This window comes from Solanum verrucosum, unplaced genomic scaffold, assembly GCF_900185275.1.
Source record: "Solanum verrucosum unplaced genomic scaffold, falcon-dt-bn FXZP01000218.1, whole genome shotgun sequence".
Classification (NCBI taxonomy): domain Eukaryota; kingdom Viridiplantae; phylum Streptophyta; class Magnoliopsida; order Solanales; family Solanaceae; genus Solanum; species Solanum verrucosum.
The window spans coordinates 2158068-2178823 of record NW_026020464.1 but is presented as its reverse complement, the minus strand read 5'-3'; the positions used below and the strand labels follow the sequence as shown (position 1 = coordinate 2178823).

At 32.5% G+C, this 20756-nt stretch overlaps 2 protein-coding genes across 2 annotated transcripts in view; both read left to right on the top strand.

Moving 5' to 3' along the window:
* Window positions 1-4926: 4926 nt before the first annotated feature.
* Window positions 4927-20756, top strand: part of LOC125808712 (flocculation protein FLO11-like) — a 119056-nt gene continuing 103226 nt past the window's right edge. Inside the window, exons 1-5 of the mRNA XM_049488366.1 lie at window positions 4927-5064; window positions 5305-5363; window positions 5439-5446; window positions 6034-6623; window positions 6749-6813. Coding sequence (XP_049344323.1) covers window positions 4927-5064; window positions 5305-5363; window positions 5439-5446; window positions 6034-6623; window positions 6749-6813 — 860 coding nt within the window. The remainder of the gene's footprint in view (window positions 5065-5304; window positions 5364-5438; window positions 5447-6033; window positions 6624-6748; window positions 6814-20756) is intronic.
* Window positions 13304-16980, top strand: LOC125808883 (malate dehydrogenase, chloroplastic-like). Its single transcript, XM_049488553.1, has 2 exons — window positions 13304-13405; window positions 15596-16980. The coding sequence occupies exon 2, from the start codon at window positions 15604-15606 to the stop codon at window positions 16840-16842; it is 1239 nt and encodes a 412-aa protein (XP_049344510.1). The 5' UTR covers window positions 13304-13405; window positions 15596-15603; the 3' UTR covers window positions 16843-16980.

Below are 20756 nucleotides of genomic sequence, written 5' to 3'. Positions count from 1 at the left end.
AAGAAATAGCTTGAATCTCAGATATAAAAAAATAATTAAAGTTTAGGTCTCCAACTTTTTTTTGGCTTTAGACGAAGCTTGAGCCGTCACTGTTCCCAGTCACTGGCAACCGGCCTCAACAGCCTCAACCAGCAAAAAAATATAATCAGGCCAAAAGAAATTGCCAAATATAATACAGTATCTAATGTCAGGTAGGTAGAAATCATGTGAGCTACGATAAAGTTCCCCAACCATCCCAATGCTTCCATTGCTCTGACAAAATTTGGAGGAACTATAGGTTGACCAACATATACATTCAAAATAGGGACACTGATAAATGGAGGATTATCCCTAACACCCATCCAGAAATAGTAATATTGAGTCCATGCCGCATGAAAATACAAAATGCCACAATGATGTGAAAAACAAAAGCAGCAATAAACCATCTAACTTTTTCTTCTCGTGTCAACGGCATTATGTCTGCCGGAGTTTTGCTTTTGGAGAAGAGACTTCAGAATGTTGGTAGAAATTTTTATGCGCATCTAGTGTTTGAAGAAAGTCTCGATTCTACCACTAGACTATAGTATAAATTGAATGATCGCGCGTAAAGTTCTTTAGGGGCCGTTTGATTATTGTATAAGGGACAATTTGGTTACTGGATAAGGGTTGAGTTATTCAGGTATAAAATATTGCATAGGTTTTACCATGTTTGGTAGCATTTTTTTGTCAAAGTATAAAATTCAACACACATAATACTATGTTTGGTTAGAAAATTAGAAAACCACATAACTAATACATGTTGAAGTTATGAGTCAATCTATGTATTATTTTATGGAGGGTAAAAGATGGAATAAGTCATACATGAATAACTAATACCTGAATAAAAATATAAATTGACAATTTTACCCTTCACTGTCAATCAAATATACACCACTGCTTTTTATATTAACATTCAGATCCTCTTTCCATATTTGTAGATCTAGAATGGCTCTTCATCTTCGAGGCAAATAGATTGAAGAACTTTCAATTTGGCATTCTTTCTTTGAGGTTAGAAGTTCTGAAACAAATATAGTGGGGGTATATTTTTCCTTTTCCCTTTATGAAATGACAAGTATTATAGACCAACTATTTATAAGAAGGATGACATATAAAAAGAAATCGAGGGAGTAAAAGTTTTGAGTTGTAAAATGGGAATATTAGCAACGCAGAAAACTTTAACTTCTCTACTAAAAGTTTCTCCTCTTACAAAGTTTTACATTTTTATCCAACTTCATTACTGTATGTTTTTTCTCTTTAGTACTGTTATTCCTCTTTCATTTCAGGAAAAATAAATTTTATATTATTCATATTTAAGTATTAGACTTTATAGCATTTATGTTACTTACATGAATTTAAATTTAATTGATAAAGCAAATTTACTTTAGAATTGAGAAATATTCTTCAATTTTAGAATGTATAAATACAATCATATATGTGCCATTGACCATTCAATTTAATTAGTGTTCTAATGAATGTCTACGTTATAGTGATATATTGTTAGTTTTAGATATATATATATATATATATATATATATATATATACTAAAATGCACGTATCATAATAATCATTTTGATATTTCAAGACAATTCTTTTAAGATAAATATTTAATATTTGTTTTTGTGTATTTATATTTAAGGAATGTTCAATTTTAGGAGGATATAAAAGTTCAACAATATTTTAAGAATATTTTCGCCTATTTATATTTTACTTTTCATGTTGTGCATTGTTCACCTTGCCAATTTTCTTGTTTCTGATAGTTTAATACATAATTGAATATGAAGATGAGCAATTCAAATTATGTTTGCATCTTTTGTAATCCAATATGGTTGATATATGTTGTTAGTTTTTTGTTTGTGTATATGCAATTGAAAAGATAAGTAACTTCAGCTGATAATGTTTATCATTATATTAGTTGATAATAGTTTTTGTTTGTGTATATGATTGAAAAGACAAGCAACTTCAGTTGATAATATTTATATTATACTCCCTCCATTCCATATAATTTAATTTTTGAGACATTTTTCATTTTTCAAATTAACTTAATTGTTCAGTTTTCAAGACTACTTTTAGAGTGTTTTTCCAATTTTACCCTTCATTAGTTAGTATTGGAATTAGTGATTAATTAATATATAGTTATTTTAATCATAAATTTGAGAATAATTAATAAGGTTAAAAATGAAAAACTATGTTCAATTTATGTCTTAATCTACTTTGTCTAAAGGGTGTGAAACACCTCAAAAATTTAATTAATATGGAATTGAGGGAGTATTAGTTAATAGTTTATTTTAAAAAAATATTTGTAGAAGTGTTAAATTGCTTTCTCATCATTTAGTAATCCAAGTAACTTGTTAGTGTTGATATCTTCTTCTCGGTTCCTAGCTTCTTCCATAATCAAAGCCCGGAGAAGGAAAGAAGAAATAAGAACACTCTATTGAGCATGTTGTCAAAAATTCATAATAGAGCCCGATAATAGTGATTGAATTGATTATCTTCGTGCATAAGGATTCTAGATTACCTAATTGAAAAGATTCGGTAATCCAAAAACATGTTAGAAGATTTGTAAAATAACAAATTAAATTATCAACTTTGCGAAAATAAAAAAATAATAATACCAATTTAGAGCTTATAGAATGCTCTAAATTTATATTATATAGTGATAAAGTTAGTATAAGTAGATAAGTAGAAAAAAATAAACAAGGGGCAAGGTTGCAAATTCCCCAGGATACTCATTTACTATGTAAACAATCAATACTGGATTGTACATATTCATCTAATATGATCAAAGGCTTCCTAATAGAAATTTGCAATAGTAATGCTACGTCCATTTAGATGATTTGATCTAAATATAATTCCAATTTGGTGATTTGATCAAATCTAGTTTCCTCAAATCATTTAATCTTTGTATGATCGTGGGGTGTCACGGCACTCAGTGATCTCGGTTGAAATTTCGGTTATATATGTATAGAATATTTGATAAATATTAAACTTGTCACCCAGAAAACAGATGAATCGCATGGTGCCAGTAGCGGGAGGTCAAGTTTTACTCCCCAGACATGCAAGATCGACTCTGCATAGCTACGCTCTGCATTTTTTTCTTTTTGCAAAAATAAGTGTTCCCTATCACGATTCGAACTTGCAATGTGTTGGGGTTAAAATTACTATTACCATTAGGCTATGATCATTTATGATGTTATATGCTGTACTATATATATATCTTAACATGACATAAAACTTCTAAATTTGTATTTGTTGACTTTGTTTCTCTTTTTTTATTTTAGACATAAAATACTACTTTTTAAATTGATGTGATACCCTTTCTTTTTTAGATTATTCAAAAAGAATATTACTTTTCTATTATTAGAACCTAGTTTAATTGTAATTTTCCTTTTGCTTTAATGAAATAATTTATGGTCATATAATGATTAAGATTTGTTTTAGATATTCTCCCTCAAAATTTCCTTTTCTTTTTGTCAATAGTTTTGAAACTCAGTGTCAAATTTCTCATACCCTTTGTTTTATTATCTAAATCATTTGAATGCATATGAAAAAAGAAATAGTTTAGAATATGATAATTTAAATCTTATCGAGAATTTAAAATTGCAAAATAAAATGCATGTTACATTAAAAGGCGACATGAAAAATATACTAAAATCTCATATGAATTCATTGGTCTTTTAAGTTTTTTATTGTTGCGAGTCAAAACAACAACATAATACTTCATTTCTGTTATTGAAATTGTGCATGTACAATAATTCCAACCACTTTATTTAAGTCTGTTACATTATTACATAGAGCGTGAACTATTAATAAATATAAATAACTATATCATTATTGAGTGTATTTAGAATGGAGGAGAGGGAGTTGCTCGGATGGTAAGCACCCATCACTTCCAACCCGAAGATTGCGAGTTCGAGTCACCAAGGAAGCAAATGGGTGGGAGGGTAAAAAAATAAATAAATAATGTGTATTTAGAATGTGAAAATTCACCAAGTGCAATCATAGAGGATATTGTTGGAAGTGTGTTTCTTAGTGCCAAATTGTCATTATTTATTTATTTATTTGATTCAATTGTCTTTATAAATTGAAAAGTTGAATAACCGAACAACAATTCCAAGTAGCTATTTATAAGGTCAAAATAAGTTAAATATTTGAACGTCTATTTAATGGCGATACGGCATCCACAATCTTTAAATTCTAGATCCGCCTCTGATTTAATACGTATTTTGGTACTAATGTAGATAAGTAGCTACGTCAACCATTGATTTTTAGGAGAAGAAACAATATCGATAATTTTTTGCTGATTATAAGGTGATAAAAAGAATATCAAAAGGCGTAGTACATTGAACAAAAATAGATCATAATAATATATGATGATATGATACAACATGTATCAGCCTATCAGTATGGTAAGGAATCGGATCGATACAGCTCGAATCTGGTCAATATTAGTTACTCCATCTTTTATTCTGCATAAAAAATACATAGATTCTCTCATAACTTATATATGTATTTTTTATGTGGCTTTCTAAATTGCAAATTAAATATTATATTAATTTTACATATGCATAACTTCTCTTTCGAACCAATTATGAACCATGATAATATTATTTATGCATATTTTAGTACCTACATAATTCACCTCTACAAGCATGATATATATTTGGTTTATATATGGCCTTTGTTAATCTACCACATAATTGCTGAAAGAAAATAATACTATGCTATCCTGAGTTCAACCAAAACTAAACTTAGCTGGTTTATAAGTTATGGATTGGGTACTGAATTATGTAGTAGATCATTGACTTTGAATATGCCTACTATTATATATTCTAGTCTAACTATTTTTTTTTATTATTGAAACTAGCAATCTTGAAGTTATAGGCAATTTATCTGTCGTCTGAAGATAAATGGCATCGCCATCATCATTGATGGTAAAGCAATTGCTCAAACTATTCGTTCTGAGATTGCTTCTGAAGTCCAACGTCTTTCAGAAAAGTATGGCAAGTGTATCTGTGTGCATGTACAGAAATTTCTGTATTTATCTGGTAATTACTTGTGCATTTGATGAAGATAATTGAAATATATACGTAAATGTGTGTATATGATGTATTTGAAGTCTCAAGCTGGTGATTGACGCACTGAAATTGTATTTTTCATGGTCATGCAGTATATATTCAACTATCCAAGTTTTTGTTGTTTTCAGGTGTCATTGTGGGAAATAGGAAGGATTCACAAAGTTACGTAAAAATCATGTGCTTAGCTTTGCATTAAATCTTTTGATATAGACGGATGTAGCTGAAGCTGAGGTCCATGAGCTAAATGCTAATCCTGATGTACATGCATGGTTAGTCTTTTGCTATAATATCATGAAGTTAAGATGCTTGCATTTTCCTTTGTTTTTTTCAGTGGTCAAATTTAGTCTTGTTGGTCTGTATTTGGATTGGACATATTGCAGGTGTTTTTTTTTTTTTTTTCATACTTGAACGAAATATTCACAAGACCAAATGTTACATGAAAAAAAGCTATCTACAAATACCAACGACCCTAGTGGGATTTCTCCCCTTATTGATACAGATACATTTAAAAGTAACAACTTCCAGTTTAAACCCATACAACATAAGAAAGAGTGAAGAAACTAAAAAGAAAAGGACACAAACATAGCGGTGGAACACTGCAGACAACCTACAAACCAACTTGAGAAATAGAGTGGCTCGAAAGGTGAAATTTTGATGCTTTTCTGTCTATTGGTGTTAAAAAAGTATTTGTTGATCGAGATGAGGGTTTGGAGGTTGTGAATTAGGGTAGAAGGTTAGTTGGTAGTTGAGCGTTCTCTCACTTTCATGCGGGATAGGATTGGTGGTAGTACTTGGACCTTCTTTCTTACTAGTCATATTAGCACTATTCTTGTAGTTTCTTGTTCATCGATTCCGGATTATTACCTGTGTCTTTTTTGTGCTTTGGTTATCCCATTATTTTGTTGTCATTACTGTTATTTCCTCTGTGCTTCGGTTGAGATCCTTCTATTTATTTTCTTTGGTATTCTCTCTGTTCAGGTTGCCTTTCCTGTTATCAATTGTTTGTTGTTCTTGTTCAGGTACATCCAACTACAGAGGACAGAATATCAGCTGGAACAAAGAAGAAGCTTGCATCACCTGTGACAAAATCTTCAAGCATTTCCACTCCGACGTCAAAACCGACACCAGCCTCCAAGGTCATTTCTTCATCTCAAACATCAGTGAAGAAGGTGAATGGGGTGTCATATCAAAGAAGCAGCAATGCTCCTGTTGCACAAGGCAATAAATTACTTTCTAGATCACTCATTTCACCTTCTCAATCCTCGATAAAAAAGTTGAATGGTTCAACATTGCAAAGGAGCAAAAATTCTTCCACACTAGAGAACAAGAGGATAGCTCCCACATCATTGCACATGTCTCTCAGTCTAGGTCCACCAAATTCTACAGCTTCTACTAATACAATGAGAAAATCTTTGATCATGGAGAGAATGGGGGATAAGGACATTGTCAAGCGAGCGTTTAAGGCATTCCAAAGCAGTTTCAACCAAGGAAAACCCGAAGTAGATACGAGATATAGTGGATCAAAGAAGGTTGGTTCAAATAGATCAACTCTGAACAAATTCTCTTGTCTATGCATATCTATCTCCATTTTATTGGCTTTGTAGTGGATATATCCTATCACTAAATGTGCGGCCTGTGGTTCATGTTCGGTCAGGTATTGCCTAAAGGATCAGAGCAAAAGATTTCAGCTTCTCCGACTCCTAAAAAGGAGGTTGAAAGGTAATATCAGTTGCCTTCTTTCAACTCCAAATGTATGCAAGTTGCAACACATTAGTTTCTATGACTTCTTACCTATAAGATTTTGGTATCCTCATATGTCCTACGTATTTAAATTCAAAAAATGGATCATGAAAACTGAGCATTAGTCGTGCAATTCGAAAAAGTTGCCCAAGGATTTGTTATTACGTTTGGTTTTGAACGCTTTGTATATTTGGAAGGAAATCTCACGGTACAATTGAGTAGGCCAATGCCTCTCTTATACAGATGATGTATAGAGTTTCGAGTCCTACGAACTCTCATGATATAAAACCAATACAAAGACAAAAATCATGTGCAACAACTGGGATTTTGACCACAGCAAGCTTGTCTCGAAGGTAAGAAAATCATCTTCCAGAGAGGCTCTCCCTGATAGTATCGTCGACTTGATCCAGCAAGCCAATATAGTGAACTTAGAGATCCTTGGCCACAACCTTTTCTAGAACAAAATGGAAGTCAAACTCAATGTGTTTTGTCGTAGCGGTGGAACACTGCAGACGACCTACAAACCAACTTGAGAAATAGAGTGGCTATACATCTTACATCCAGTTCTTACAGACTACGTAACAACTCCCTTGCTCAGATGCAGGAACAGGTCCCTTGCTGCTGTTTAAGGTACGGCTAGAACCACCAGATAAGTCATTATTTGAATCAATTCACCAAAATTTGTTGCACCAGAAGATGACTCTCCAGCTGCCTTCTAGATATTGGCTTTCTCAGCCTCTTTCTTGCTAGCCCTTGCCTTGGCCCTAGCGGATGTTGTTAGAGCAGCTGTGGGAAGTTTGACAGCAGAAGTAGTTGTGGTTACAGTGATGGGCTTACAATACTCAAACAGTGAGGGCTTGGCATGTGATACAAAATCAAACTTTGGCACTTTTAGGTCAGAGTTCAGACCAATTAAGGCTGTTGGTGAGAATGCTAAGCTAACAAAATATATAAGAGGGTGCCAATACCAAAACTGACTAAAAACAGCTAGTCCAACGATTGCTGTAATTTTGTCATGCTTTGTCTTCGAAAGTAATTTTATGGTCACATTTCTACCACCAGCATCAAGAATTCCCGAAGCCAAAATAGCACCGATTTTACTCATGGTATCTCCATGCTTATCTAAGACAATTTTCTCCAGTTGTTGCCTGCACAGAAGAAAGGCTTAGCATGTTGTCCCTACCCGGGTTACCCTCTACAAGTAATTCGGGGACTTGTACAAACCCTTATCATAATCATCATCACATAAGACATAAAAAAATGCAAAAAAAATTAAAACTTTATAATTGAAGTCAACTTCTTTTTCATAAATGAAAATAAGAGTCTAGACCTTGTCTCATTTGACCATCTAATACAATCGAATAGGGACAAAGCCTTTACAATAGTTTCTAAATGAAAATACTAAAAGAAACTTTCTATGTAAAACACTTGTCCTCGAAGCTCGAGGACTCACCAACTAAGCTTGGGGAACTAACTAATCCAAGCCTTGAACCAAGAATACCACCATCAAGTACCAATCCCTACATTTGTAGAAAACATAGAAAATATGGGTTAGGACATTATGTACCAAGTATGGAAGCCATGCAAAAAAAATTAAATCATGCAAAAAGAGACATTTAGTTGAAACCATGCTCTTTCAAGTTTAAAAGCCTTTATGCACATATAGAAGAATCATAAGTTCAATACATGCCACAAATATTATCATGATTCAATAACATAATTAATGTAAACACAATTAATTGCCAAATTCCCATCATCAATTACAACATACAATAGTTCATAATTTGGGAAGAAGGGAGGCTCATGGGTCCAAGGGGAATTCAATTTTAATTGAGAAAAAAATAGTTAGTGTAGGCGGGATTTGAACTTGGGTCCCTAGAGCCAATCATGACAGCATTAACCATCAAGCTACAAAAAAAGAAAACACCCTGCGGGGAATCGAACCAGGCCAAAGAGAAGGATTGCACGGGCAATTGCCAACTCCATTGCGCCCCTTCCCCCGACCCCCCGAAAATATGGGTTAGCACAAAATGTACCAAGTATGGAAGCCATGCAAAAAAATTTAAATCTTGCAAAAAGGGGCATTTAGTTGAAACCATGCTCTTTCAAGTTTAAAAGCCTTTATGCACATATAGAAGAATCATAAGTTCAATACATGCCACAAATATTATCATGATTCAATAACATAATTAATGTAAACACAATTAATTGCCAAATTCCCATCATCAATTACAACATACAATAGTTCATAATTTGGGAAGAAGGGAGATTCATGGGTCCAAGGGGAATTCAATTTTAATTGAGAAAAAAATAGTTAGTGTAGCCAGGATTTGAACTTGGGTCCCTAGAGCCAATCATGACAACATTAACCATCAAGCTACAAAAAAGAAAACACTCCTGCGGGGGAATCGAACCGGGCCAAAGAGTAGGTATGCGCCGGCTATTGCCAACTCCATTGTGTCGGCTATCCTCCATCACATCATAAAATTCATAATGGCTAAATTTGATTCTACCAACAAACACATATAGCCACAATTTAACCCATGTATACTAAGGACAACAAAATTATCATAGAAAGTGGAGTGGCTTAACCTGACGACGCAAGAACACACACATCAAGACCATCTTGAACTTCATCAAGGCACATCATCAGCAGCATGCAACACGGTGGTGGCATTAGCCTCCTCCTCCATTATGTCTGCCATAAACTTTGCCATACCTAGTCTAATACCCAAAATGACACATATGTCATCTGGGTATCAAAGCCGAAATCTCTAATTGAAAGGTTAATCAGCAAGCTAGTTAGTGCATAATACGTGAGTGCCTGCGTCACTCGACACGAGCCTAAACAACATTTTATTTAAGAAACGTTAGCAATAGAACAATTTTGAAAAAGGGAAAAGAGAAAAGGTAGAAAGAAAAGAACAGATTTTAAAAGAAAATTATATTTAAATAAGATAGCGAAAAAAATCAATAAGAAAAAATAGAATAAAAATTAACTTGAAAAAGAAATTTAATTTTTTTTTAAAGAAAAGTTAGCGAAGCCGATTTTAAAAGAAAAGAAAAAAGTTGACACAGATGTCATCGGGCTATCAAAGCCGAAATCCTAACAGAAAGGTTAATCAGCAAGCTAGTTACTGCATAGTGAATGCCCGCGTCACTAAACATGGGCCTAATTAAACAACATTTTGTTTAAGAAAAGTTAGCAATAGAACAATTTTGGAAAAGGAAAAAGATGAAAAAAAAGAAAAGTTAAAATCCTATATAAAAGGTTAATCAGCAAGCTAGTTAGTGCATAGTGAGTGCCCGCGTCACTCGACACGGGCCTAAACAACATTTTATTTAAGAAAAGTTAGCAATAGAACAATTTGTGAAAAGAGAAAAGAGAAAATGTAGAAAGAAAATAGCTGATTTTAAAAGAAAATTATAAATAAATAAGTTAGCGCAAAAAATCAATAAGAAAAAATAGAATAAAAATTATCTTGAAAAAGAAATTTAATTTTGTTTAAGAAAAGTTAACAAAGTTGATTTTCAAAAAAAAAGAAAAAAAATTGACACAGATATCATCAGGCTATCAAAGCCGAAATCCTAATTGAAAGGTTAATCAGCAAGCTGATTAGTGCATAGTAAGTCCCCGCGTCACTTGACACGGGCCTAAACAATATTTTATTTAAGAAAAGTTAGCAATAGAACAATTTGTGAAAAGAGAAAAGAGAAAATGTAGAAAGAAAATAGCTGATTTTAAAAGAAAATTATATTTAAATAAGTTAGCGCAAAAAATCAATAAGAAAAAATAGAATAAAAATTATCTTGAAAAAGAAATTTAATTTTGTTTAAGAAAAGTTAACAAAGTTGATTTTCAAAAAAAAGAAAAAAATTGACACAGATATCATCAGGCTATCAAAGCCGAAATCCTAATTGAAAGGTTAATCAGCAAACTAGTTACTGCATAGTGAATGCCCGCGTCACTAGATACGGGCCTAAACAACATTTTGTTTAAGAAAAGTTAGCAATAGAACAAATTTGGAAAAGGGAAAAGAGAAAAAAGAGAAAAGTCGAAATCCTAATTGAATGGTTAATTGGCAATAGAACAATTTGTGAAAAGAGAAAAGAGAAAATGTAGAAAGAAAAGTGCTGATTTTTAAAGAAAATTATATTTAAATAAGTTAGCGCAAAAAATCAATAAGAAAAAATAAAATAAAAATTATCTTGAAATTGTTTAAGAAAAGTTAGCAAAGTTGATTTTAAAAGAAAAGAATGCCACTAGAGGGAATCAAACCAGGCATTGAAGTAATATATGACTTGAGGACCCACTTACAACCAACATACCAACCAAGTCATTTGTTTAATGGGTGCTCGCCTTTTATTTTATTCGATACTTCTTAAATTTTGATATAAGTATATATAGTTTGATAAGAACTTAATGGGTACTCGAGCACCCGGATGACGCCATGTGGGTTCGCCCCTGGACACAATAATAACAAGCATCAAATGTCAATCAGGAACAATGAAAATGCCAAATATAGCAGAGTATCTAGTCTGATGTAAATAGAAATAATATAGCCAAGGACTCCATTAAACTCCAATCCAAAAGCCTCCATTGGCCTAACAAAATTTAGACGTATTATACGCTGACCCACCGCTCTAAAACATCAATAAGAAAAAATAGAATAAAAATTATCTTGAAAAAGGAATTTTGTTGTGGGAATCGAACCGGGCATTGAAGTAATATGTGACCTTGAGCACCCACTTACAACCGTCATACCAACCAAGTCATTTGTTTATTGGGTGCTCGCCTTTTATTTTATACGATACTTCTTAAATTTTGATACAAGTATATATAGTTCGATAAGAACTTAATGGGTGCTCGAGCACCCGAACGTCCCCATGTGGGTCAGCCCCTGGACATATTAATCAGCAAAGTAGATATTGGTTCGCCACTTGCCTAAACAACAATACCAAGCAAAAAATGGCAATTAGGAACGAAGAAAATGCCAAATATAGCAAAGTATCTAGCCTGATGTAAGTAGAAATGATATAGCCAATGATTCCATTAAACACTAATCCAAAAGTCTACATTGACCTAACAAAATTTAGGCGTATTATACGCCGATCCACCGCTCTAAAACAACAACTTGAAGTATAGCATGAAGGATAACTATCCATATAGTCCACACAAAAAATGGCAATCACTGCCGAAGAAAGCGACTAATAAAGCATAGTATCTAGTCTCAAGTAACTAGTAATGGTATAACCTATGATTCCATTAATCAAGTCACCAAATATTGTTCTAGTTGTTTAAATGAGAAAAAAAAGAAGAAAAAAAAATTGTTTAGTTTAGTTGAAATGTGAAAAAGATAAACCTGAATTCGAAAAGTCTATGTCAGAAATATTACGAAGCATGATAGCCAGAAGTCCATATATATGTTAAAAACGTCTTTAAAGTTTTAATTCACGACATTAAAAAATTAACTTCACTTTTGAGAATACATAATCAGTCGGGATATGATCAAATATTAACAACTTTATAAAGATTAAGGCAATGGCGGAGCTAGAAATTTTACGAAGGATGTCCAAAAATTGCACAATAAAGCTCGTTTTAATTCACGAAATTCAAATATTGACTTCACTTTTGAAAATACATTATCATAGAATCGTAGTATGATCAAATATTAACAATTTTATAAAGATTAAGTCATTAAGGTTTGTGGGTAAGATCCAATATAGGGGTCCTTTATCAAGATAATGAAATTATATGGTATATAATGTTAGAGTAATTTACGTTATACGTAAAAAAAATATTCTAGTATATTATTTGCATCTATATTATTTTTTTTACAAAGAAAAATCCAACTTACTTGAAACGTGGCTCCAAAAAAATAAAAATAAAAATTGACATCCATTTCTTTGACTTTGTTAGAATATTCTTTTTTTTTTTACATAAAAACGATTGCTAATATTGTTATTTATGAATTTTTTTGTCTTTTTTTCCCTTTCTAGTATGGGAAATTCATCAACTTTTGTGTTTTTTTTAATTAACAAAAATCTAAATTGTTTATTTAATATGCCATGTTATTATTGTTATATATGCTTTACAATTGGTTAATCGTTTCCCCCTTCTATTATAAGTATAAAGTATAAAAATTTCAATTACACACTTTTAATTTAAATTTTAGAATTCTATTTACATGTATTTTTATTTATCTACTAGTAATTTAAGTTAATTGTATAAAAAATTTCATCTCTTTAGTCATACACATCAACCTTAAGTAGAAAATGCTTGGACTTTTACGACTTATCAAGGCGAATGCAATATAATTAAATAACACGATATAATTATATGATTAACTTAACTAGTAATAGATAAATAAGACTATTTTACCCTCCTTTACATATTTTTCCCACCAAGTTAAAAAGACTATTTTACCCTCCTTTACATATCTTTATTTTGGTAAAAATCCTTCCCCATATCTTCAGGAACATTCTTAGTTATCTGCCTCGAAATCTCCGAATTTTATAATCTTATAGGTAGAAGTGAAGAAAAACTCAGTAAAATTTCTGAGAATTTGAGGTAATGTTGTATTGTGATTATATATGATATTTTCTTGAATTTTTTTATTATTTTCTTGTGCCATTTTGGTGTAATTTGTCAAATTTAGGTAGAATTTTGCTATATTTGATGTTCTTTGTCTGTGTTAAGCTAAAGGGGGTTCTTGAAAAATGAAAAGAAGAATAAAGCTTGAATCTTTTCATTTGACTATTCAATTGAAGGCTGTATTTATCACAAAGAAAGTTAATTTATTTAAGGGGTTAGCTTGATTTGTGAGTTCTTTAGATAACAAGAAAGACAGAAATAATAAAAGTACTAGGTGATTTCTTTCAATGTGTGCAAGCTTTGATGGATAGGGTCTATGCTGGTGGGAGGTAGTAAGTAGTTGTGGAATTAATCGAGGTGAGTGCAAGCTGGTCCAGACACCACAAAGAAAGTTAATTTATTTAAGGCAATCTGTTCAAGCTTTGTTTGGTGGATAGGGTTACCTGGTACCTATTCTGGTGGGAGGTAGCAGGTACTTGTTGAATTAATTGAGGTGCGTGCAAGCAGGTCCAAACACCACAAAGAAAGTTCATATATTTAAGGCGATGTGTCCAGGCTTTGTTTGGTGGATAGGGTTACCTGGTACCTATGTTGGTGGGAGGTAGCAGGTACTTGTGGAATTAATCGAAGTGCGTGCAAGCTGACAAAGACACCACAAAGAAAGTTAATTTGTTTAAGGCAATGTGTCCAAGCATTGTTTGGTGGATAGGGTTACCTGGTACCTATGCTGGTGGGAGGTAGCAAGTACCATGGAATTAGTTGGGGTGCGTGCAAGTTGGCGTACACCACAAAGAAAGTTAATTTATTTAACACAATGTGTCCAAGCTTTGTTTGGTGGATAGGGCTACCTGGGACCGGTGGGAGGTAGCAGGTACATGAGGAATTAGTTGGGGTGCGTGCAAGTTGGCGTAGACACCACAAAGAAAGTTAATTTAATTAACGCAATGTGTCCAAGCTTTGTTTGGTGCATAGGGTTACCTGGGACCGGTGGGAGGTAGCAGGTATATGAGGAATTAGTTGGGCTGCGTGCAAGTTGGCCTAGACATCACGATATTAAAAAAGAAAAAGGATATCCCATTCCCAGCACAGCCTTAACTTTGGGAGAATTCTCTCTCAGCTGTTAGTCCTTTTAGGATTTCTGCAAAACTTTTACACTTCGAGGGTATCTCACGCAAATTGTTAGGACGCGTGTGTATACAGTGCATACCCAAAGTTGGAAGGCATAGATGTTAGTTGATGCCAAGTTAAAGGGAAACGCTTATGTATTATGTCTAATATGAATGATACAGTGAACAGTTACACTTATGGAATCTGTCATCAATCTATCAAAATTGCTGATGCTGTATTTTTCCCGTCTTTTGTGCTGAGCTGAATAGTTGGCTTATATGTTTTACTGGTGTTCCGCTCATATGAGAAGATTTAATACAGTTGTTTGCGAACGTAAACATTTCAATAAGTGTCTTCTATAACTTAATTTGGATAATAAATGTCTGAACTTGGATGCATTGTTTGTTAAACATCGTATTTGACTATTTTTGTTTGTTAGGCTCAAACTCCTTTTCGATGATTTTACACTAGTTGGAAACTTTTTTCTTTCTTTTTCCCTGGTTTAGGGGGGCTCGTGAAGCAATGACCTCCCATTTCTTTTAATTTCTTAGACAAATCTTATCAACAACCGAAATAGACTTTGCTGGTTACTAAGAGTAAAGTGTTAAAGTGTCCCTTTGGGGACATCTGATGAAATTGGAACAATAAGAGAAATGCTTAAGTAGATCATTATACTGTGTTTAGTATAAATGTGTTTAGGACATGTTTTGAAATGTAAAAAGTAGAATAAGTAGTTGGTAAGATATCAAAAGTAAATATAAAGCAGAATTAGTGTATATTAATTTGAACTGTTGAAGGGAGAAATATTTCATAAGGAAGGAGGTCGAGTTCTCTTCGAGGAACTGAGATGGTTAGTAGATCAATTTTATTGGTCAGAGGGAGAGTTTATTTCCAGGAAGTGCGACACCAAGTAACCAGTTGTCCATCTATTCATTGTGGTTTGCAATTAATATTCATCGATTATCAGTGTAAAAAACTGTTGAATTTTCTCCTATGTATGTTCTAAAATCCTGTCTTACAATGCATAGAAGAAATTAATGTCAGCGATCCTTTTTGCAGTCGGTGAAATGGCAGCAGCATCAGCAACTACTCTCTCAGTTGGTTCCGCTACATCCTGTGGCTCCATAGTGAGCCCAAAATTACAATCAAAGGCCTTCATTGCGAAATGCAATACCAGGAACTACCTTAGGAATTTCAGTGGTCTCAAGGCAGAGGCATTTGTACGATGTGAATCCGAGTCGTCATTTCTAGGAAATGAAAGTGTTGCAGCTCTTCGACAATCCATTACTCCTAAAGCCCGAAACGAAAAGCAGAGATCTTGGAACCATGTTCAGCCCCAAGCATCTTATAAAGTGGCTGTTCTTGGAGCCTCTGGCGGTATAGGCCAGCCTCTAGCTCTTCTGATTAAGATGTCGCCGCTAGTATCATCGTTGCACCTTTATGATATTGCAAATGTCAAAGGAGTCGCAGCAGATCTCAGCCATTGCAACACTCCCGCTCAGGTTTTTGACTTTACGGGAGCTTCTGAGTTGGCCAATTCTTTGAAAGGTATAGACGTAGTTGTCATACCAGCTGGCGTTCCGAGAAAGCCTGGTATGACACGAGACGACTTGTTCAACATTAATGCTAATATTGTGAAAGGCTTGGTTGAGGCTGTTGCTGACAACTGCCCAGATGCCTTTATCCACATTATCAGCAATCCAGTCAACTCCACAGTGCCGATTGCTGCCGAGGTTCTGAAGCAAAAGGGTGTTTACGATCCTAAAAAACTCTTTGGTGTTACCACCCTTGACGTTGTCAGGGCAAACATGTTCGTCGCGCAGAAGAAAAACCTAAGACTCATAGACGTTGACGTCCCCGTGATTGGTGGGCACGCAGGGATAACAATTCTGCCTTTGCTGTCAAAGACAAGACCATCAACTACTTTCACTGCCGAAGAAGTGCAGGAACTAACCGTGAGGATCCAAAATGCTGGGACGGAGGTCGTTGAAGCAAAGGCTGGAGCAGGATCTGCAACACTGTCAATGGCATATGCAGCAGCTAGATTTATCGAATCCTCACTTCGTGCCCTTGACGGTGATGCTGATGTTTACGAGTGTTCTTACGTGCAATCTGACTTGACGGAACTTCCATTCTTTGCATCAAGAGTTAAACTAGGAAGGAATGGCGTCGAGGCTTTGATTTCATCTGATCTCCGTGGATTAACTGAGTATGAACAAAAGGCATTGGAAGCTCTAAAGCCAGAGTTGAAAGCTAGCATTGAGAAAGGGATAACTTATGCTCAAAAACAAACAGTGACTGCTTAGAGGAGAGTTTAATTTAGATAAATTTTAGGAAAGATTCTCAACATTACAATTTTGTATGGTTCAACTTATTAGGTCCCTCATTCTTTTTATTGGTTTGAACTCTACTAGTGTTCTGTTATTGCTTCCTTTTCATCTCTACTTGAGTCGAGGTTTATCAGAAACAACCCTCCTACCCCTTGTGAGGTTAGGGGTAAGGTGTTCGAAAAAGCACCGCCCAAAGGTGCTCATTGAGTCAGTCCTCCGGTAGCTAAAATATCTCCGAACACTTTATCCTTTTCAGATTTTTTTGACTTTATTTTTTAAAAAATTAATCATTATCCTACAATTTAAAATTTCATATATGAAAGTCTAGAATAGTTATTGGTGACTATTTTTGGAAAAAAAAAAAAATCTTTCTTTATATTAATCAACTTGGATGGGCCCGACTTAAATGAGGGCAATTGTCAACCGTTAGATCTTGGAAGATAGGGCCCACTCTATACCCTTTTAACGAAGAGGAGTTCAACTGTCACCCGTTTTGGCGGGAAAGCGTTATGGAATTATGGGCTTTGATACAAAAATACCCTTGCTTTTGTGACCAAATGACAGATATAATTGTGTATATATATGATGTATAATTATGTATTGGAGATGTATATACATGATATATTTATATAGGTTATTTATACAATATTTACAAATATGTATTATTTTTCAGTTTTGATCAACTTACATCTCCTCTAAACAATTTCGAATGTCAGATATGAGCTGCTCTTGATGCTTCGAGTCTTTTAATATATTATTCACTCGAGACAATTCACATTTGTGGCACATCAAATTTTAAAATCGAGCTTACTTAAATCTCCTCTAAACCGTCCCAAATTTTAGATATGAGCTCCTCTCAAAATTTCGAGTGTTTTAGCAAATTATTCATCCGAAACGGTTCACGTTTACTACATATAAAATGTAAAAATGAGTTTTGAAGAAACTTTAATGGTTGAAAGCAACGAATAAGAACAAAAACTTGAATGACGGCAAGCAGCGAAGAAAAAGGAAGACAAGAATAAAATTAGTGAAAAAAAAAAGTAAGCAGAGGAATGAAATGCAATTTTGTATTTGTTATTTGTTTTAGGCCACGATAATTTGGATTCGCACTATAAAGTCCCATTTTAAAGTCAAAATGATCCTAACAAAAAATAATTCCGAAAATTTAAACTTAAAACTATTGATTAAAAAAAATTACTTATTAGTAAGGTTTATTTTGCAGAGTATATACCTTATCATCTTTTTTTTTTTTTTTCATTCATCATCTAAAGAAAGTAATTGATTTCATGTAATTTATATATATCCTTTACTAAAGTTTTTCTTTTTCATTCTTATTTCTTAACCCTTTTACTTCAATTTTGTCTTTGTACATCACATTTTCTACATTTTCTTGAATTGCCATTGAAAAGAAGAGCACCATAGAATTAGGAAACTTTTCAAAAAAATACACATAATTAATTGAAACATTTTTACTAAAACAAATCGATCTACGATTTTAATTTGACTTCATCTTGAGTTTCTGATCTAAATCGTAATTTAAAAAAGAAGAGCACCATAGAATTAGGAAACTTTTCAAAAAAATACACATAATTAATTGAAACATTTTTACTAAAACAAATCGATCTACGATTTTAATATGACTTCATCTTGAGTTTCTAATCTAAATCGTAATTTAAGTTTTAAAAGTTCTTAAATTAAAGGAACTAATTTGAGCATATTGATGCTATTACATCTATCCTTGCTCATAAATTAAAAATCAATCCAAGCACAAGGTAGTATTATATTTATCTTTGCTAAAAGATTGAAGAGGAGGTATTTATCAAATTAGTATTGGATGTCACAAAATTAACACTAGTCGAAGAAATTAAAGACATACCGTCACAAAATTAAATTATAAGGGGCTGTAACGTTGCATTTGAAACCACTAAAGCCAAGATTGAACTTAAAATACTCAAAATAAAAATCAGATATAAAATTGTTAAGTTTGACTATCAAATTTTAAGTTTTGATGTGATATTTATATTATTTAGGGTAAAGAGGAGGTACTGTATTAACATTCTCTTTGTGCGAATTGGATGAGCTAAAGTGTCATAAATACAAGAAGCAAAATAAACTATGCATACAATAACTATTTGAATTAAATATTTTGCAAAAAAATAAAATATTTTAAGTTTACCATCACTAAGTTAAGAAGCCCAAGAATGGAGCAATAATATATAATTTTAGATATTATTAAGTATATTTTGTATTTAACTATTATATTTGATTATTTATTCCAAAATAATGGTATTAGTTGTTTATTTCAAATTAGATGGTTTATGATATTTTTATACCATTGAAATGTTGTTCACTAATTACATGATTTGTTTCTTTTAATTTCATAAGTTCTTTTTTGTTTTTTAATACATTGCGTGCACATATCAAAATATTTGTAGTATAGTAGGGGTGTATATAAGCTAAGTGGTTTGTATTTTTAAAACATCAAATCAAATTAATTGTGATGAATTCTTAAATTTATAAATAAAAAAAATTACTAAAAAATATTTTTTTAATCTCAATTTTACGATCTTTTTTTTTGGGAGTGGGGTGGGTTTCAGATTCCCCCGATAAGTTCTTCATATAAACGACATAAAAAAGGCGTAGCATTAAATCTACCTCGCCTTTCAAGTGTTTGAAACCCTTCAGTTGAACACTAAATGGAAATCTATTCTGATACTTATTAACGAATAGAATTTCTATACTAGCACTAGAGACTTTCATTTGATCGAAGGGTTTCTTTTGTCTCTTGGGCCTTTCTTTAGTTCTAGTTAAATATAGCTAATTAGATCTAATTAAGGTGTTTCTTAAGAAAATAACATTAAATCTGTGATGAGTGATTACATTGCTTAAATATTCAACAAAAAACATAATGAAATCATATAAACATATGTGGCTAATTAACAAATCATAATGAAATGATTATGAAGTGAAAGTACTAATAAAAGAGCTTATTTGGATCAACTTCTTTTAAGTGTTTTTAAATTATAATAGTTTTTAAGCATTTTTTGGGTGTTTGTTTAAATTTTAAAAATGTTTATATACACTTGGTTTTAAGCTAAAATTATAAAATAAACCAAAAATCAATCCAGACATGCTCTTAAAGTCATGTTAAAATAAGTATAATTGATAAGTATTAATTACATGACTAAATATTTAAAAAAATAAAAAATTATGTATTTCACCGCCTAAACCAATGCAAACTTATTGAATAAATATCCAATATTATTGTCATTTATAGTATTAGAATTGATTCTTTAATTTTGTTAATATGAAATCACATTTGTTACTAACACCTTGTTCGGATAATTGTTACCCATTGTATTGTATTTTTATTTATTGTTACATATATATTATTGCATAATATCATTTAAATCCATCATTAGATAGTACGAGAAAGTCCTATTTTATATAATAATTGTTCGTTTGATTGTATCGTCACTTTAATAATTTTTCATTACTTATTATTTAGGGATAAGGATTTGAAAAATACCCCAACTTTGATTAGATTTGTTGTTGCGATACTAAACTTTCATAAGGACCTATTACCTCCCTAGACTATTTAATACCGTATTTTTTACTCCCTGAACTATTTAATAGTGTATTTTAAAGGTATATATGTGCCCACGTGGACACATTATTATTTATAATTTTGCATTATTTTTTATGTCCACGTGGGCAAATATATATGTTTAAAATACGGTATTAAATAGTCTAGGGAGGTAATAGGTCCTCATGAAAGTTTGGTATCGCAACAGCAAATCCGACCAAAGTTGGGATATTTTTCAGACCCTTATCCCTATTATTTAATAATCATATTTTATCCTTTACTTTACCTTTTTATAGTTGCTCTA